Source organism: Pelophylax lessonae, assembly GCF_965119305.1.
Source record: "Pelophylax lessonae genome assembly, contig: HAP1_SCAFFOLD_271, whole genome shotgun sequence".
NCBI lineage: Eukaryota > Metazoa > Chordata > Amphibia > Anura > Ranidae > Pelophylax > Pelophylax lessonae.
The window spans coordinates 131,382-151,450 of record NW_028120069.1 but is presented as its reverse complement, the minus strand read 5'-3'; the positions used below and the strand labels follow the sequence as shown (position 1 = coordinate 151,450).

The window sequence follows — 20,069 nt, the reverse complement described above, 5'->3', positions numbered from 1 at the left end:
GAGCAGCGGAGGACAGACAGACCTCACATGATTAGAGCAGCGGAGGACAGACAGACCTCACATGATTAGAGCAGCGGAAGACAGACAGATCTCACATGATTAGAGCAGCGGAAGACAGATACAGGCTTGCCAGTACAAATAGTCTTAAAGGGATAAAAACAAGGGACGGACCGAATATTCTTCAGTTTAATTTGAAGGCATTCGGGTCATTAAATATCTAGCTAGTCATAGCTGGCAGCCCAGTGCACATGGTCCAGATAGGTAAGGGAGGCCATTCACAGCCTTATTGGGACAAGGACTGGGCCAGCAGGTGGTGGGGCTGCCATTGTACATGTCGGTTTTATAGGAAGCGTCATACAAGGTTTTCATGGTTACTGGCTTGGTACGATCGATGGAACTCATTACCAGCCCTCCAGCCCCCAAACAGATAAAATGGGCACACAGATTGTGTTTAGTAAATATAATAAAATCTCTGCCAGCTCTTACAATGGCCTGGTTGAATTTGGACTCGATCTCCCCCAGTAGCCAGTCGAAGGCTTCTCCACTGAGCCTGAACTCCTCCACCATCCGCCTGCTGCACAGCGTCGACCGTAAGTGAATGTTAAACAAAAGAGTGGCATTTTCCTGTGCTTGTCGGCTCAAAGGATCGTCTCCATTGACAATCACCAGCTTCTTACTGAGATCCTTCACACCTATGAGGAGAGAAGAGTAACTCATTAGATATGAGATGGCCAATCATTGCCATTTCACAATACAAACCATTTACCCCCTTATAAACGGACCAAATTTGGCAGATTTAGTAGAAAAGTCCAGGCCCCTATGTTGGGTGGACTACAAGCCAGGGATGGCAACGGAAACATTCTCACTTTAGCTTAAAAACCTGACTGGGCCAAGTGGGCAATCTTCTGATCTGGTGAAAGGCCATGAAATCCCAACTTTTCTATAGAGCAGCATGGGGGGGGGGGGGGGTTTGCGACTCGGGGAGCTGGCCCATCGGTAGTATGACTGCTTACTAGGTGCCTTCCCAGGTACAGAGAGGAAGGGGTGCGATTGGTGGAGCTGGCCCATCGGTAGTATGACTGCTTACTAGGTGCCCTCCCAGGTACAGAGAGAAAGGGGTGCGATTGGTGGAGCTGGCCCATCAGTAGTATGACTCTGCTTACTAGGTGCCCTCCCAGGTACAGAGAGGAAGGGGTGCGATTGGTGGAGCTGGCCCATCAGTAGTATGACCGCTTACTAGGTGCCCTCCCAGGTACAGAGAGGAAGGGGTGCGATTGGTGGAGCTGGTCCATCGGTAGTATGACTGCTTACTAGGTGCCTTCCCAGGTACAGAGAGGAAGGGGTGCGATTGGTGGAGCTGGCCCATCGGTAGTATGACTGCTTACTAGGTGCCCTCCCAGGTACAGAGAGGAAGGGGTGCGATTGGTGGAGCTGGCCCATCGGTAGTATGACTGCTTACTAGGTGCCCTCCCAGGTACAGAGAGAAAGGGGTGCGATTGGTGGAGCTGGCCCATCGGTAGTATGACTGCTTACTAGGTGCCCTCCCAGGTACAGAGAGGAAGGGGTGCGATTGGTGGAGCTGGCCCATCAGTAGTATGACTGCTTACTAGGTGCCCTCCCAGGTACAGAGAGGAAGGGGTGCGATTGGTGGAGCTGGCCCATCGGTATTATGACTGCTTACTAGGTGCCCTCCCAGGTACAGAGAGGAAGGGGTGCGATTGGTGGAGCTGGCCCATCAGTAGTATGACTCTGCTTACTAGGTGCCCTCCCAGGTACAGAGAGGAAGGGGTGCGATTGGTGGAGCTGGCCCATCAGTAGTATGACCGCTTACTAGGTGCCCTCCCAGGTACAGAGAGGAAGGGGTGCGATTGGTGGAGCTGGCCCATGGGTAGTATGACTGCTTACTAGGTGCCCTCCCAGGTACAGAGAGGAAGGGGTGCGATTGGTGGAGCTGGTCCATCGGTAGTATGACCGCTTACTAGGTGCCTTCCCAGGTACAGAGAGGAAGGGGTGCGATTGGTGGAGCTGGCCCATCGGTAGTATGACTGCTTACTAGGTGCCCTCCCAGGTACAGAGAGGAAGGGGTGCGATTGGTGGAGCTGGCCCATCGGTAGTATGACTGCTTACTAGGTGCCCTCCCAGGTACAGAGAGGAAGGGGTGCGATTGGTGGAGCTGGCCCATCAGTAGTATGACTGCTTACCAGGTGCCTTCCCAGGTACAGAGAGGAAGGGGTGCGATTGGTGGAGCTGGCCCATCAGTAGTATGACTGCCTACCAGGTGCCTTCCCAGGTACAGAGAGGAAGGGGTGCGATTGGTGGAGCTGGCCCATCAGTAGTATGACTCTGCTTACTAGGTGCCTTCCCAGGTACAGAGAGGAAGGGGTGCGATTGGTGGAGCTGGCCCATCAGTAGTAGGACTCTTCTTACTAGGTGCCCTCCCAGGTACAGAGAGGAAGGGGTGCGATTGGTGGAGCTGGCCCATCGGTAGTATGACTGCTTACTAGGTGCCCTCCCAGGTACAGAGAGGAAGGGGTGCGATTGGTGGAGCTGGCCCATCAGTAGTATGACTGCTTACCAGGTGCCTTCCCAGGTACAGAGAGGAAGGGGTGCGATTGGTGGAGCTGGTCCATCGGTAGTATGACTGCTTACTAGGTGCCTTCCCAGGTACAGAGAGGAAGGGGTGCGATTGGTGGAGCTGGCCCATCGGTATTATGACTGCTTACTAGGTGCCCTCCCAGGTACAGAGAGGAAGGGGTGCGATTGGTGGAGCTGGCCCATCAGTAGTATGACTGCTTACTAGGTGCCCTCCCAGGTACAGAGAGGAAGGGGTGCGATTGGTGGAGCTGGCCCATCAGTAGTATGACTCTGCTTACTAGGTGCCTTCCCAGGTACAGAGAGGAAGGGTGCGATTGGTGGAGCGGGCCCATCAGTAGTAGGACTCTTCTTACTAGGTGCCCTCCCAGGTACAGAGAGGAAGGGGTGCGATTGGTGGAGCTGGTCCATCGGTAGTATGACTGCTTACTAGGTGCCTTCCCAGGTACAGAGAGGAAGGGGTGCGATTGGTGGAGCTGGCCCATCGGTAGTATGACTGCTTACTAGGTGCCCTCCCAGGTACAGAGAGGAAGGGGTGCGATTGGTGGAGCTGGTCCATCGGTAGTATGACTGCTTACTAGGTGCCTTCCCAGGTACAGAGAGGAAGGGGTGCGATTGGTGGAGCTGGTCCATCGGTAGTATGACTGCTTACTAGGTGCCTTCCCAGGTACAGAGAGGAAGGGGTGCGATTGGTGGAGCTGGCCCATCAGTAGTATGACTCTGCTTACCAGGTGCCTTCCCAGGTACAGGGAAGGAAGGGGTGCGATTGGTGGAGCTGGCCCATCAGTAGTATGACTCTGCTTACCAGGTGCCTTCCCAGGTACAGAGAGGGGGCTGAATCCTTTTCCTGATTGTGTGGAGGGGTACACCAGCATTTCAGGGGACCCCCATCTTTATTCCAATGTAGGAGTGCTGAAGATTACATACAGCGCACACTACTCACCATCTAACACTTTTATAGGGTGCAGATCTGATGGCATTCTGGTATTAATGTGAAATATCTTCTGTGCGTTCCAGATCATCCTCAGCAGGTTACAAGGCAGCACAACCTGTAAGACAAAGCACACGTTCCATATTCTAGTGCTGCCACGGGGGGTATCGGCAGGTTCTAGTGCTGCCACGGGGGGTATTGGCAGGTTCTAGTGCTGCCATGGGGGGGTATCGGCAGGTTCTAGTGCTGCCACGGGGGGTATTGGCAGGTTCTAGTGCTGCCATGGGGGGGTAGCGGCAGGTTCTAGTGCTGCCACGGGGGGTATCGGCAGGTTCTAGTGCTGCCACGGGGGGTATCGGCAGGTTCTAGTGCTGCCACAGGGGTATCGGCAGGTTCTAGTGCTGCCACGGGGGGTATCGGCAGGTTCTAGTGCTGCCACGGGGGGTATCGGCAGGTTCTAGTGCTGCCACGGGGGGGTATCGGCAGGTTCTTGTGCTGCCATGGGGGGTATTGGCAGGTTCTAGTGCTGCCATGGGGGGGTATCGGCAGGTTCTAGTGCTGCCACGGGGGGTATTGGCAGGTTCTAGTGCTGCCATGGGGGGGTAGCGGCAGGTTCTAGTGCTGCCACGGGGGGTATCGGCAGGTTCTAGTGCTGCCACGGGGGGTATCGGCAGGTTCTAGTGCTGCCACAGGGGTATCGGCAGGTTCTAGTGCTGCCACGGGGGGTATCGGCAGGTTCTAGTGCTGCCACGGGGGGTATCGGCAGGTTCTAGTGCTGCCACGGGGGGGTATCGGCAGGTTCTTGTGCTGCCATGGGGGGGTATCGGCAGGTTCTAGTGCTGCCATCGGGGTATCGGCAGGTTCTGCAGTCTCTTACCTTACTATCTCCGGTGGGGAAAATGACTCTCAGGACCTCTCTGTCCTCCCGCATTTTCTCAAACTCCTTTTCCAGCTCATTCTGGATGTGAGCATTGCTGAGAATGTCCTTCACCACATCCTCCTGTAACGTCCTGCGCAAGGCGCGTTCATTGGTGTAATCAAACTTAAACCTGCAAACCATCAATAAACCATGTTTGTACCCGGTCACCAACCGGCAGAGACCACACATTTACTCACTGACCTATAGGAATGAGCCGCTTTGCCACCCACCCCCACCCGGCTATACCCCCCCACCCACTCTATGGTACACACTGACCTATGGGAATGGGCCGGCTAAGCCCCCCACCCATTTTATGGTACACACTGACCTATGGGAATGAGCCAGCTATACCCCCCCCCACCCACTTTATGGTACACACTGACCTATGGGAATGGGCCGGCTATGCCCCCCAACCACTTTATGGTACACACTGACCTATGGGAATGGGCCGGCTATGCCCCCCAACCACTTTATGGTACACACTGACCTATGGGAATGGGCTGGCTTTGCCACCCACTTTATGGTACACACTGACCTATGGGAATGGGCTGGCTTTGCCACCCACTTTATGGTACACACTGACCTATGGGAATGGGCCGGCTATACCCCCCACCCACTTTATGGTACACACTGACCTATGGGAATGGGCTGGCTTTGCCACCCACTTTATGGTACACACTGACCTATGGGAATGGGCCTGCTATACCCCCCAACCACTTTATGGTACACACTGACCTATGGGAATGGGCCGGCTATGCCCCCCAACCATTTTATGGTACCCACTGACCAATGGGAATGAGCCTGTTATGCCACCACAAGGTAGCACTCACCCACCCTCCTCATGGTACACAGTCCTCTATGGGAATGCGTTGGCTATGAGCCAGCCACCACCACAGAGAACCCATACCCACTGAACCAATGTATGAATGAGCCTGGTATGCCCTCAGCCACCAGAGTGCCCTAACCCACATCAGTCCAAGGGTAGAAGAGGACTTTACCACAAAGGAGCCAACACTCACTTCTTCTCAAATGCTTTGTTGGAGGGTTTCAATGTGGCCAAATTCTGGAACTCGACTCCCTCTCCAGCCAAGCCATCTTCTCCGTATCTCAGCTGTACCACCTGGTTTATGGAGTTCCGGACTGTAGCATCGTATTTTACCATGACAGACTCCATAGACTTGATCAGACGTCTCTGAATATAACCTGAAAGGAAAGTACAGCACATTAATAAGATCTAAAGCATGGGTATAGTAGGGGGAAGTGGTCACTCACATACCGTATGGTTTGTAGGGGGGGAGTGGTCACTCACATACCGTATGGCTCGTAGGGGGGAGTGGTCACTCACATACCGTATGGCTCGTAGGGGGGAGTGGTCACTCACATACCGTATGGCTCGTAGGGGGGAGTGGTCACTCACATACCGTATGGCTCGTAGGGGGGAGTGGTCACATACCGTATGGTTCTTAGGGGGGAGTGGTCACATACCGTATGGTTCGTAGGGGAGGCGTGGTCCCATACCGGTATGGTTCTTAGGGGGGAGTGGTCACATAATGGTATGGTTCTTAGGGGGAGTGGTCACATACCTGTATGGTTCTTAAGGGGAGTAGTTTTGGGGGTGTATAAAGAGGAGGAGCTCTGCTAGTTCACCATTAGACAATCCAGATCAGCAGCCTTACCAGTCTCAGCAGTCTTCACAGCTGTGTCGATAAGACCTTCTCTTCCTCCCATAGCATGGAAGAAGAACTCTGTGGGGGTCAGGCCGGCCAGGTAGGAGTTTTCCACAAAGCCTCGGCTCTCGGGACCGTAATCATCCTTGATAAAGTGAGGGAGCGTCCGATGCTTGAATCCAAAGGGGATTCGCTTACCCTCAACGTTCTGCTGTCCCACCACAGCAATAACCTGAAAGAGGAAAGGTTCCATCATACGTCCTTCACCTGTGCAACATCGCACAGCACCCCCCACAGGTCAGATCAGTGTATAACCCCACACAGCACCCCCCCCCCCACAGGCCAGATCTGTGTATAACCGCACACAGCGCCCCCCACAGGTCAGATCTGTGTATAACCCCACACAGCGCCCCCCACAGGTCGGATCTGTGTATAACCCCACACAGCCCCCCCCCTCCCCCCACAGGTCAGATCTGTGTATAACCCCACACAGCACCCCCCCCCCACAGGTTGGATCTGTGTATAACCCTACATAGCACCCCCCCCCTCCAGGCCTCATTCTTTTATAATCCAGCCTATCCCCTCCCCGAGGGCAATTCTGTACAGCACAATAGACACGCATAACCCTATTTAGACACCCGCACCCTGAGATTTATATATATATATATATATATATATATATATATATATATATATATATATATATATATATATATATATATATATATATACACATTTTATATTTATATACACATACATATACACACACAAACATTTAAACCTTTGTATATTTACCTTTGCACCCCCTACAGGATTCACATGTACATAACTCTAGGTAATACCTTCCCTCACAGAACAGGCCTTACCTGGGAAATGTTAATTTTCGAGCCCTTGGCTCCTGACACCACCATAGACTTGAAGTTGTTGTACTCAGAAAGGGACTTCTGGGCAGATGAACCAGTTTTATCTCTGGCATCGTTCAGAATCCTGTTCACTTGATTTTCAAATGTCTGACGTAGGGTGTTACCGGGAGTTGGCTCCAGCTCGTTGTTGTGAGCCTTTTCAATAACCTGCCCATCAAATAAGAAGAGTTACAAGGAGTTCATATATAGTAAGAGCTCTTCCATAGAGCAGCCTTCTGGAGACATCCTCACCTCTATTACATCCTGCTTGGCCTTTTTGATGGTGTTCTGAATATCCTGGTAAGTCTTGGCATCAGCAATAGAGTCTCCAATTCCAATAGTGTGACCTAAGAAAGATCAGACATGGAAAACCACCAATCAAATCTTCAAGTCTTGTGTAATGAGGCAGAAAACTTCCACCTGTATAAAGCAATTCAGCTTGCCCCATCACCCATACCCCATCTTCTAGAACCCCATGACTCATATCCGATCGCATCCTTCTAGGACACGATCACCCATACCCCCCATCACATCCTTCTAGGACACGATCACCCATACCCCCCCCCCCCCATCACATCCTAGGATACCATCACCCATACCCCAATCACATCCTTCTAGGATACCATCACCCATACCCCCCATCACATCCTTCTAGGATACCATCACCCATACTCCCCATCACATCCTTCTAGGATACCATCACCCATACCCCAATCACATCCTTCTAGGATACCATCACCCATACCCCCCATACCCCAATCACATCATTCTAGGATACCATCCCCCATACCCCCCATCACATCCTTCTAGGATACCATCACCCATACCCCCCCATCACATCCTTCTAGGATACCATCACCCATACCCCCCATCACATCCTTCTAGGATACCATCACCCATACCCCCCATCACATCCTTCTAGGATACCATCACCCATACCCCAATCACATCCTTCTAGGATACCATCACCCATACCCCAATCACATCCTTCTAGGACACGATCACCCATACCCCCCATCACATCCTTCTAGGATACCATTCACCCATACCCCCCATCACATCCTTCTAGGATACCATCACCCATACCCCAATCACATCCTTCTAGGATACCATCACCCATACCCCCCATCACATCCTTCTAGGATACCATCACCCATACCCCCCCATCACATCCTTCTAGGAAACCATCACCCATACCCCAATCACATCCTTCTAGGATACCATCACCCACACCCCCCATCACATCCTTCTAGGATACCATCACCCATACCCCCCATCACATCCTTCTAGGATACCATCACCCACACCCCCCATCACATCCTTCTAGGATACCATCACCCATACCCCCATCACATCCTTCTAGGATACCATCACCCATACCCTCCATCACATCCTTCTAGGATACCATCACCCATACCTCCCATCACATCCTTCTAGGATACCATCACCCATACCCCCCCCCATCACATCCTTCTAGGATACCATCACCCATACCCCCATCACATCATTCTAGGATACCATCACCCATACCCCCATCACATCATTCTAGGATACCATCACCCATACCCCCATCACATCCTTCTAGGATACCATCACCCATAGCCCCCATCACATCCTTCTAGGATACCATCACCCATACCCTCCATCACATCATTCTAGGATACCATCACCCATACCCCAATCACATCCTTCTAGGATACCATCACCCATGCCCCCATCACATCCTTCTAGGATACCATCACCCATACCCCCCCATCACATCCTTCTAGGATACCATCACCCATACCCTCCATCACATCCTTCTAGGATACCATCACCCATACCCCCCCATCACATCCTTCTAGGATACCATCACCCATACCCCCCATCACATCATTCTAGGATACCATCACCCATACCCTCCATCACATCCTTCTAGGATACCATCACCCATACCCCCCCATCACATCCTTCTAGGATACCATCACCCATACCCTCCATCACATCCTTCTAGGATACCATCACCCATACCCCCCATCACATCATTCTAGGATACCATCACCCATACCCCCCCCATCACATCCTTCTAGGATACCATCACCCATACCCCCCATACCCCCATCACATCCTTCTAGGATACCATCACCCATACCCCCCATCACATCCTTCTAGGATACCATCACCCATACCCCAATCACATCCTTCTAGGATACCATCACCCATACCCCAATCACATCCTTCTAGGATACCATCACCCATGCCCCCATCACATCCTTCTAGGATACCATCACCCATACCCCCCATCACATCATTCTAGGATACCATCACCCATACCCCCCCATCACATCCTTCTAGGATACCATCACCCATACCCCCCCATCACATCCTTCTAGGATACCATCACCCATGCCCCCATCACATCCTTCTAGGATACCATCACCCATACCCCCCATCACATCCTTCTAGGATACCATCACCCATACCCCCCATCACATCATTCTAGGATACCATCACCCATACCCCAATCACATCCTTCTAGGATACCATCACCCATACCCCCCATCACATCCTTCTAGGATACCATCACCCATACCCCCCATCACATCCTTCTAGGATACCATCACCCATACCCCCCATCACATGCTTCTAGGATACCATCCACCCATACCCCAATCACATCCTTCTAGGATACCATCACCCATACCCCAATCACATCCTTCTAGGACACGATCACCCATACCCCCCATCACATCCTTCTAGGATACCATTCACCCATACCCCCCATCACATCCTTCTAGGATACCATCACCCATACCCCAATCACATCCTTCTAGGATACCATCACCCATACCCCCATCACATCCTTCTAGGATACCATCACCCATACCCCCCATACCCCAATCACATCATTCTAGGATACCATCACCCATACCCCCCATACCCCCATCACATCCTTCTAGGATACCATCACCCATACCCCCCATACCCCCATCACATCCTTCTAGGATACCATCACCCATACCCCCCCCCATCACATCCTTCTAGGATACCATCACCCATACCCTCCATCACATCCTTCTAGGATACCATCACCCATACCTCCCATCACATCCTTCTAGGATACCATCACCCATACCCCCCATCACATCATTCTAGGATACCATCACCCATATCCCCATCACATCCTTCTAGGATACCATCACCCATACCCCCATCACATCCTTCTAGGATACCATCACCCATACCCCAATCACATCCTTCTAGGATACCATCACCCATACCCCCCATCACATCCTTCTAGGATACCATCACCCATACCCCCCATCACATCATTCTAGGATACAATCACCCATAGCCCCCATCACATCATTCTAGGATACAATCACCCATACCCCCATCACATCCTTCTAGGATACCATCACCCATACCCCCATCACATCATTCTAGGATACCATCACCCATACCCCCCCCATCACATCCTTCTAGGATACCATCACCCATACCCCCCATCATATCCTTCTAGGATACCATCACCCATACCCCCATCACATCCTAGGATACCATCACCCATACCCCCATCACATCATTCTAGGATACCATCACCCATACCCCCATCACATCATTCTAGGATACCATCACCCATACCCCCATCACATCATTCTAGGATACCATCACCCATACCCCCATCACATCCTTCTAGGATACCATCACCCATAGCCCCCATCACATCCTTCTAGGATACCATCACCCATAGCCCCCATCACATCCTTCTAGGATACCATCACCCATAGCCCCCATCACATCCTTCTAGGATACCATCACCCATACCCTCCATCACATCATTCTAGGATACCATCACCCATACCCCCATCACATCCTTCTAGGATACCATCACCCATAGCCCCCATCACATCCTTCTAGGATACCATCACCCATACCCTCCATCACATCATTCTAGGATACCATCACCCATACCCCAATCACATCCTTCTAGGATACCATCACCCATGCCCCCATCACATCCTTCTAGGATACCATCACCCATACCCCCCCATCACATCCTTCTAGGATACCATCACCCATACCCCCCATCACATCATTCTAGGATACCATCACCCATACCCCAATCACATCATTCTAGGATACAATCACCCATACCGCCCATCACATCCTTCTAGGATACCATCACCCATACCCCCCATCACATCCTTCTAGGATACCATCACCCATACCCTCCATCACATCCTTCTAGGATACCATCACCCATACCCCCCATCACATCATTCTAGGATACCATCACCCATACCCCCCCCATCACATCCTTCTAGGATACCATCACCCATACCCCCCATACCCCCATCACATCCTTCTAGGATACCATCACCCATACCCCCCATCACATCCTTCTAGGATACCATCACCCATACCCCAATCACATCCTTCTAGGATACCATCACCCATACCCCAATCACATCCTTCTAGGATACCATCACCCATGCCCCCATCACATCCTTCTAGGATACCATCACCCATACCCCCCATCACATCATTCTAGGATACCATCACCCATACCCCCCCATCACATCCTTCTAGGATACCATCACCCATACCCCCCATCACATCCTTCTAGGATACCATCACCCATACCCCCCATCACATCCTTCTAGGATACCATCACCCATACCCCCCATCACATCATTCTAGGATACCATCACCCATACCCCCCATCACATCCTTCTAGGATACCATCACCCATACCCCCCATCACATCCTTCTAGGATACCATCACCCATACCCCCCATCACATCCTTCTAGGATACCATCACCCATACCCCCCCCATCACATCCTTCTAGGATACCATCACCCATGCCCCCATCACATCCTTCTAGGATACCATCACCCATACCCCCCATACCCCCATCACATCCTTCTAGGATACCATCACCCATACCCCAATCACATCCTTCTAGGATACCATCACCCATACCCCAATCACATCCTTCTAGGATACCATCACCCATACCCCAATCACATCCTTCTAGGATACCATCACCCATACCCCCCATCACATCATTCTAGGATACCATCACCCATACCCCCCCCATCACATCCTTCTAGGATACCATCACCCATACCCCAATCACATCCTTCTAGGATACCATCACCCATACCCCCCATCACATCCTTCTAGGATACCATCACCCATACCCCAATCACATCCTTCTAGGATACCATCACCCATTGTATACTGATCACATCCTCAGAACACTATCACTCATACCCTATCACACACCAGATAATTGGAATTAAAGCTCCTGAAAGCTCATGTTGCTTGTGCACATTGCGTTACACACACCTTCAATGAGAAGCCAGTTATTGATGACAGTCTGAATGTTGGAGTAAAAGAGCCGTGTGGTATCGTGACCCATCTCAAGGTATGAAATATGGACTAAAGACCCAGCTGATGTTCCCAGAGACTTCTTACACAGGATACCCATTATCAGCTCCCCGTTCTCCACAATCACCTGAAATTGTACAAAAAGTTATAACCAGGAGCATCACATAGACCTCTGAGCAGTAATGGGTGCAGGAGAGGAACCTACCTTGGTGTCCCCAGGAGAAATGTGTTTATATGGTCCACTGTCTTCATCATCAGGGTGAGTGCTGTGCGTTCTAATACAGTTAATGTGTCCGGGAACAATGAGAGAGAAGATCTGCTTTCCTGTCCAGAGAGGGCGTGGCTTCAAGATGGACGGCTGAGGTACCTTGCCATCCCAAGTGGAGAGGAACATGAGCAAGTTCATCACTTCTCCCTGCAGAAGAGACCATAGAACAGATGAGGCAACACAAAACACCGTCCACTAGCCCTTTACTAAGCAAAGGAGACCCTCCATGAAATCTACATAGTGTCATCCACTGCTAACCCTTTACTAAGGGAGACCCCCCAACTCCTCCATGAAGTCTACATAGGGTCACCCACTGCTAACCCTTTACTAAGGGAGACCCCCCAACTCCTCCATGAAGTCTACATAGGGTCACCTACTGCTAACCCTTTACTGAGCAAGGGAGACCCCCCCAACTCCTCCATGAAGTCTACATAGTGTCATCCACTGCTAACCCTTTACTAAGCAAGGGAGACCCCCCAACTCCTCCATGAAGTCTACATAGTGTCACCCACTGCTAACCCTTTACTAAGGGAGACCCCCCAACTCCTCCATGAAGTCTACATAGGGTCACCTACTGCTAACCCTTTACTGAGCAAGGGAGACCCTCCAACTCCTCCATGAAGTCTACATAGTGTCACCCACTGCTAACCCTTTACTGAGCAAGGGAGACCCCCCCAACTCCTCCATGAAGTCTACATAGTGTCACCTACTGCTAACCCTTTACTGAGCAAGGGAGACCCCCCAACTCCTCCATGAAGTCTACATAGTGTCACCCACTGCTAACCCTTTACTGAGCAAGGGAGACCCTCCAACTCCTCCATGAAGTCTACATAGTGTCACCCACTGCTAACCCTTTACTAAGGGAGACCCCCCAACTCCTCCATGAAGTCTACATAGTGTCACCCACTGCTAACCCTTTACTGAGCAAGGGAGACCCTCCAACTCCTCCATGAAGTCTACATAGTGTCATCCACTGCTAACCCTTTACTAAGCAAGGGAGACCCTCCAACTCCTCCATGAAGTCTACATAGGGTCACCTACTGCTAACCCTTTACTGAGCAAGGGAGACCCCCCAACTCCTCCATGAAGTCTACATAGGGTCACCTACTGCTAACCCTTTACTGAGCAAGGGAGACCCCCCAACTCCTCCATGAAGTCTACATAGGGTCACCTACTGCTAACCCTTTACTGAGCAAGGGAGACCCTCCAACTCCTCCATGAAGTCTACATAGTGTCACCCACTGCTAACCCTTTACTGAGCAAGGGAGACCCCCCCAACTCCTCCATGAAGTCTACATAGTGTCACCCACTGCTAACCCTTTACTGAGCAAGGGAGACCCTCCAACTCCTCCATGAAGTCTACATAGTGTCACCCACTGCTAACCCTTTACTAAGGGAGACCCCCCAACTCCTCCATGAAGTCTACATAGGGTCACCTACTGCTAACCCTTTACTGAGCAAGGGAGACCCCCCCAACTCCTCCATGAAGTCTACATAGTGTCATCCACTGCTAACCCTTTACTAAGCAAGGGAGACCCCCCAACTCCTCCATGAAGTCTACATAGTGTCACCCACTGCTAACCCTTTACTAAGCAAGGGAGACCCCCCAACTCCTCCATGAAGTCTACATAGTGTCACCCACTGCTAACCCTTTACTAAGGGAGACCCCCCAACTCCTCCATGAAGTCTACATAGTGTCATCCACTGCTAACCCTTTACTGAGCAAGGGAGACCCCCCCAACTCCTCCATGAAGTCTACATAGTGTCATCCACTGCTAACCCTTTACTAAGCAAGGGAGACCCCCCAACTCCTCCATGAAGTCTACATAGGGTCACCTACTGCTAACCCTTTACTGAGCAAGGGAGACCCCCCAACTCCTCCATGAAGTCTACATAGGGTCACCCACTGCTAACCCTTTACTAAGCAAGGGAGACCCTCCAACTCCTCCATGAAGTCTACATAGTGTCACCCACTGCTAACCCTTTACTGAGCAAGGGAGACCCCCCCAACTCCTCCATGAAGTCTACATAGTGTCACCCACTGCTAACCCTTTACTGAGCAAGGGAGACCCTCCAACTCCTCCATGAAGTCTACATAGTGTCATCCACTGCTAACCCTTTACTAAGGGAGACCCCCCAACTCCTCCATGAAGTCTACATAGTGTCACCCACTGCTAACCCTTTACTAAGGGAGACCCCCCAACTCCTCCATGAAGTCTACATAGTGTCATCCACTGCTAACCCTTTACTGAGCAAGGGAGACCCCCCAACTCCTCCATGAAGTCTACATAGTGTCATCCACTGCTAACCCTTTACTAAGGGAGACCCCCCAACTCCTCCATGAAGTCTACATAGTGTCACCCACTGCTAACCCTTTACTAAGCAAGGGAGACCCCCCAACTCCTCCATGAAGTCTACATAGGGTCACCCACTGCTAACCCTTTACTGAGCAAGGGAGACCCCCCAACTCCTCCATGAAGTCTACATAGTGTCACCCACTGCTAACCCTTTACTGAGCAAAGGAGACCCCCCAACTCCTCCATGAAGTCTACATAGTGTCATCCACTGCTAACCCTTTACTAAGGGAGACCCCCCAACTCCTCCATGAAGTCTACATAGTGTCACCCACTGCTAACCCTTTACTAAGCAAGGGAGACCCCCCAACTCCTCCATGAAGTCTACATAGTGTCATCCACTGCTAACCCTTTACTAAGGGAGACCCCCCAACTCCTCCATGAAGTCTACATAGTGTCACCCACTGCTAACCCTTTACTAAGGGAGACCCCCCAACTCCTCCATGAAGTCTACATAGTGTCACCCACTGCTAACCCTTTACTAAGGGAGACCCCCCAACTCCTCCATGAAGTCTACATAGTGTCACCCACTGCTAACCCTTTACTAAGGGAGACCCCCCCAACTCCTCCATGAAGTCTACATAGTGTCACCCACTGCTAACCCTTTACTAAGGGAGACCCCCCAACTCCTCCATGAAGTCTACATAGTGTCACCCACTGCTAACCCTTTACTAAGCAAGGGAGACCCCCCAACTCCTCCATGAAGTCTACATAGTGTCACCCACTGCTAACCCTTTACTAAGGGAGACCCCCCAACTCCTCCATGAAGTCTACATAGTGTCACCCACTGCTAACCCTTTACTAAGGGAGACCCCCCAACTCCTCCATGAAGTCTACATAGTGTCATCCACTGCTAACCCTTTACTAAGCAAGGGAGACCCCCCAACTCCTCCATGAAGTCTACATAGTGTCACCCACTGCTAACCCTTTACTAAGGGAGACCCCCCAACTCCTCCATGAAGTCTACATAGTGTCACCCACTGCTAACCCTTTACTAAGGGAGACCCCCCAACTCCTCCATGAAGTCTACATAGTGTCATCCACTGCTAACCCTTTACTAAGCAAGGGAGACCCCCCAACTCCTCCATGAAGTCTACATAGTGTCATCCACTGCTAACCCTTTACTAAGCAAGGGAGACCCCCCAACTCCTCCATGAAGTCTACATAGTGTCACCCACTGCTAACCCTTTACTAAGGGAGACCCCCCAACTCCTCCATGAAGTCTACATAGTGTCATCCACTGCTAACCCTTTACTAAGGGAGACCCCCCAACTCCTCCATGAAGTCTACATAGTGTCACCCACTGCTAACCCTTTACTAAGCAAGGGAGACCCTCCAACTCCTCCATGAAGTCTACATAGTGTCACCTACTGCTAACCCTTTACTAAGGGAGACCCTCCAACTCCTCCATGAAGTCTACATAGTGTCACCCACTGCTAACCCTTTACTGAGCAAGGGAGACCCCCCAACTCCTCCATGAAGTCTACATAGTGTCACCCACTGCTAACCCTTTACTAAGGGAGACCCCCCAACTCCTCCATGAAGTCTACATAGTGTCATCCACTGCTAACCCTTTACTAAGGGAGACCCCCCAACTCCTCCATGAAGTCTACATAGTGTCATCCACTGCTAACCCTTTACTAAGCAAGGGAGACCCCCCAACTCCTCCATGAAGTCTACATAGTGTCACCCACTGCTAACCCTTTACTAAGGGAGACCCCCCAACTCCTCCATGAAGTCTACATAGGGTCACCCACTGCTAACCCTTTACTGAGCAAGGGAGACCCCCCAACTCCTCCATGAAGTCTACATAGTGTCACCCACTGCTAACCCTTTACTGAGCAAGGGAGACCCTCCAACTCCTCCATGAAGTCTACATAGTGTCACCCACTGCTAACCCTTTACTGAGCAAGGGAGACCCTCCAACTCCTCCATGAAGTCTACATAGTGTCATCCACTGCTAACCCTTTACTGAGCAAGGGAGACCCCCCAACTCCTCCATGAAGTCTACATAGTGTCACCCACTGCTAACCCTTTACTAAGCAAGGGAGACCCCCCAACTCCTCCATGAAGTCTACATAGTGTCACCCACTGCTAACCCTTTACTAAGGGAGACCCTCCAACTCCTCCATGAAGTCTACATAGTGTCACCTACTGCTAACCCTTTACTAAGCAAGGGAGACCCCCCAACTCCTCCATGAAGTCTACATAGTGTCATCCACTGCTAACCCTTTACTAAGGGAGACCCCCCCAACTCCTCCATGAAGTCTACATAGTGTCACCCACTGCTAACCCTTTACTAAGGGAGACCCCCCAACTCCTCCATGAAGTCTACATAGTGTCATCCACTGCTAACCCTTTACTGAGCAAGGGAGACCCCCCAACTCCTCCATGAAGTCTACATAGTGTCACCCACTGCTAACCCTTTACTGAGCAAGGGAGACCCCCCAACTCCTCCATGAAGTCTACATAGTGTCACCCACTGCTAACCCTTTACTAAGCAAGGGAGACCCCCCAACTCCTCCATGAAGTCTACATAGTGTCATCCACTGCTAACCCTTTACTAAGGGAGACCCCCCAACTCCTCCATGAAGTCTACATAGTGTCACCCACTGCTAACCCTTTACTAAGGGAGACCCTCCAACTCCTCCATGAAGTCTACATAGTGTCACCTACTGCTAACCCTTTACTAAGCAAGGGAGACCCCCCAACTCCTCCATGAAGTCTACATAGTGTCATCCACTGCTAACCCTTTACTGAGCAAGGGAGACCCCCCAACTCCTCCATGAAGTCTACATAGGGTCATCCACTGCTAACCCTTTACTAAGGGAGACCCCCCAACTCCTCCATGAAGTCTACATAGTGTCATCCACTGCTAACCCTTTACTAAGGGAGACCCTCCAACTCCTCCATGAAGTCTACATAGTGTCACCCACTGCTAACCCTTTACTAAGGGAGACCCTCCAACTTCTCCATGAAGTCTACATAGTGTCACCCACTGCTAACCCTTTACTGAGCAAGGGAGACCCCCCAACTCCTCCATGAAGTCTACATAGTGTCACCCACTGCTAACCCTTTACTAAGGGAGACCCTCCAACTCCTCCATGAAGTCTACATAGGGTCACCCACTGCTAACCCTTTACTGAGCAAGGGAGACCCCCCAACTCCTCCATGAAGTCTACATAGTGTCACCTACTGCTAACCCTTTACTAAGCAAGGGAGACCCCCCAACTCCTCCATGAAGTCTACATAGTGTCATCCACTGCTAACCCTTTACTGAGCAAGGGAGACCCTCCAACTCCTCAATGGGCTTGTTGAGTGAACACAGATCTGTGTTCCTAAGAGGATCCCGGTGTTCATTACTGACAGAACAGCAGTTTGCTGCGTTTACAACAGCAGACCGCCGTTCTGTCTCCACGGGGAGCGATCACGGGTGCTTGGCAGACATCACGGCCGTCAGACCCTCTGATTGGCTCCCCCCGTGGCCAATCGGCGCGTGCGTGCCACCCCCCCCCTCCTCCACAGCAGTCCCGTGAAAAAACGTACAGGTACATAATTTCACGGGACAGAGCCGACCTGCCGCAGTTTATAAGTATGGCGGCTGGTCAGCAAGCGGTTAAACAATTTCATATCAGATATATATATATATCCATCTATCGCTCTAGCGGATGAATGCCCCTAAAGAGAACATCCTCCACCCAATATTCAGGGCCTGGGGGAATGGCCTACCAGCAATTTGTAGGCATTTAACCACTTACCGCATACTAACGTAGGTCTACGTCAGTAAACTTTGCGGTAGTGTACCGGGATGATGCCTCTAGCTAGAGGCACCATCCCGGTACCGTGGTTTAGAGCCGACGGTTGGCTTTCCGTCGGTACCGACCGATGCGGCTCGGGAGCCGCTCGATCGGTACCCGGGGGGGCGGGAGGGGACGTCCCCCCCCCTCCCGCCGCCTTCCGTGGCTTTGCCCGGGGCTCCCGTTCCACCGGGAGCCCCGAGCACCCAGCCGGCACGTCCGCCGGCTGGATGGAGTCCCGATGAATGCCGGAAACGGCATCGATCGGGTCTCCGATGACGTAACCCGGAGGCGGCGTCCATGACGTCACTTCCGGGTTACTGTGCTGCAAAAGGCGGCAAATTTGAAAAACGGCTGTATGCAAAAATGCCGTTTTCGGCGTTTTGCATACAGGGAAGTGTAGTGGAGGGGTCTAGGGTCTTTTAGACCCTCGATCCCTCCATAAAGTGTACCTGTCACTACATATTGGTGTCACAAGGGATGTTTACATTGCTTGTGACAGCAATAAAAGTGATCAGATTTTTTTTTTTTTTTTAAAACTTTAATAAAGTTAAAAAAATAAATAAAATAAATGGGAAAATAAAAAAAAAAAAAAATTTAGCCGCCCCCGTCACCGTTAGCTCGCGCACAAAAAAAAAACGTATACGGAAGTCGAGCCGCAAATGAAATCGCTGTTCAAACCACACATGTGAGGTATCGCCGCGATCGCCAGAGCGTGAGCAATAATTTAAAAAAAAGAGCTACACTCTAACTCTAAACTGGTAACCGTTACATAAATTTAAAGCGTCGCAGATTGAGATCTCTTTTGACCGTAGTTTGTCGCGATCCCACGGGGGGGCGCAATTTTAAACCGTAACATGTTGGGTATCTATTTACTCGGCGTGACATGTTCTTTCACAATATACAAAAAAAATGGGCTAACTTTACTGTTTAGTATTTTTTAAAATTAGTGAAATGTGATTTTTCAAAAATTTTCCAAAAAAATGGCGCTTTAAAGACCGCTGCGCAAATACCGCGTGATAAAAAATATTACAATGACCGACATTTTATTCTCCAGAGTCTTTGCTAAAAAAATATATATAATGTTTGGGGGTTCTAAGTAGTTTTCTAGGAAAAAATACTGATTTAAACTTGTAAACAAAAAGTGTCCGAAATAGGGCTGGGGCTTAAGTGGTTAAAGTCAGTACCAATCCCCAACTAATCAAATACCAATAAAAAAGAATCTATGGGATGATGAAGTGTAGAGCCAGCTGCATGTCCC

General features: G+C 50.8%; 1 protein-coding gene across 1 annotated transcript in view; it reads right to left on the bottom strand.

Moving 5' to 3' along the window:
• POLR2A (RNA polymerase II subunit A) overlaps positions 1–20,069 on the bottom strand; it is a 48,801-nt gene that overhangs the window by 8,061 nt on the left and 20,671 nt on the right. Inside the window, exons 11-19 of the mRNA XM_082276104.1 lie at positions 12,595–12,804; positions 12,348–12,516; positions 7,264–7,358; positions 6,976–7,179; positions 6,119–6,341; positions 5,462–5,645; positions 4,401–4,572; positions 3,536–3,641; positions 487–692 (exon numbers count right to left, since the gene is read on the bottom strand). Of these exons, the coding sequence (XP_082132230.1) occupies positions 487–692; positions 3,536–3,641; positions 4,401–4,572; positions 5,462–5,645; positions 6,119–6,341; positions 6,976–7,179; positions 7,264–7,358; positions 12,348–12,516; positions 12,595–12,804 (1,569 nt within the window). The remainder of the gene's footprint in view (positions 1–486; positions 693–3,535; positions 3,642–4,400; positions 4,573–5,461; positions 5,646–6,118; positions 6,342–6,975; positions 7,180–7,263; positions 7,359–12,347; positions 12,517–12,594; positions 12,805–20,069) is intronic.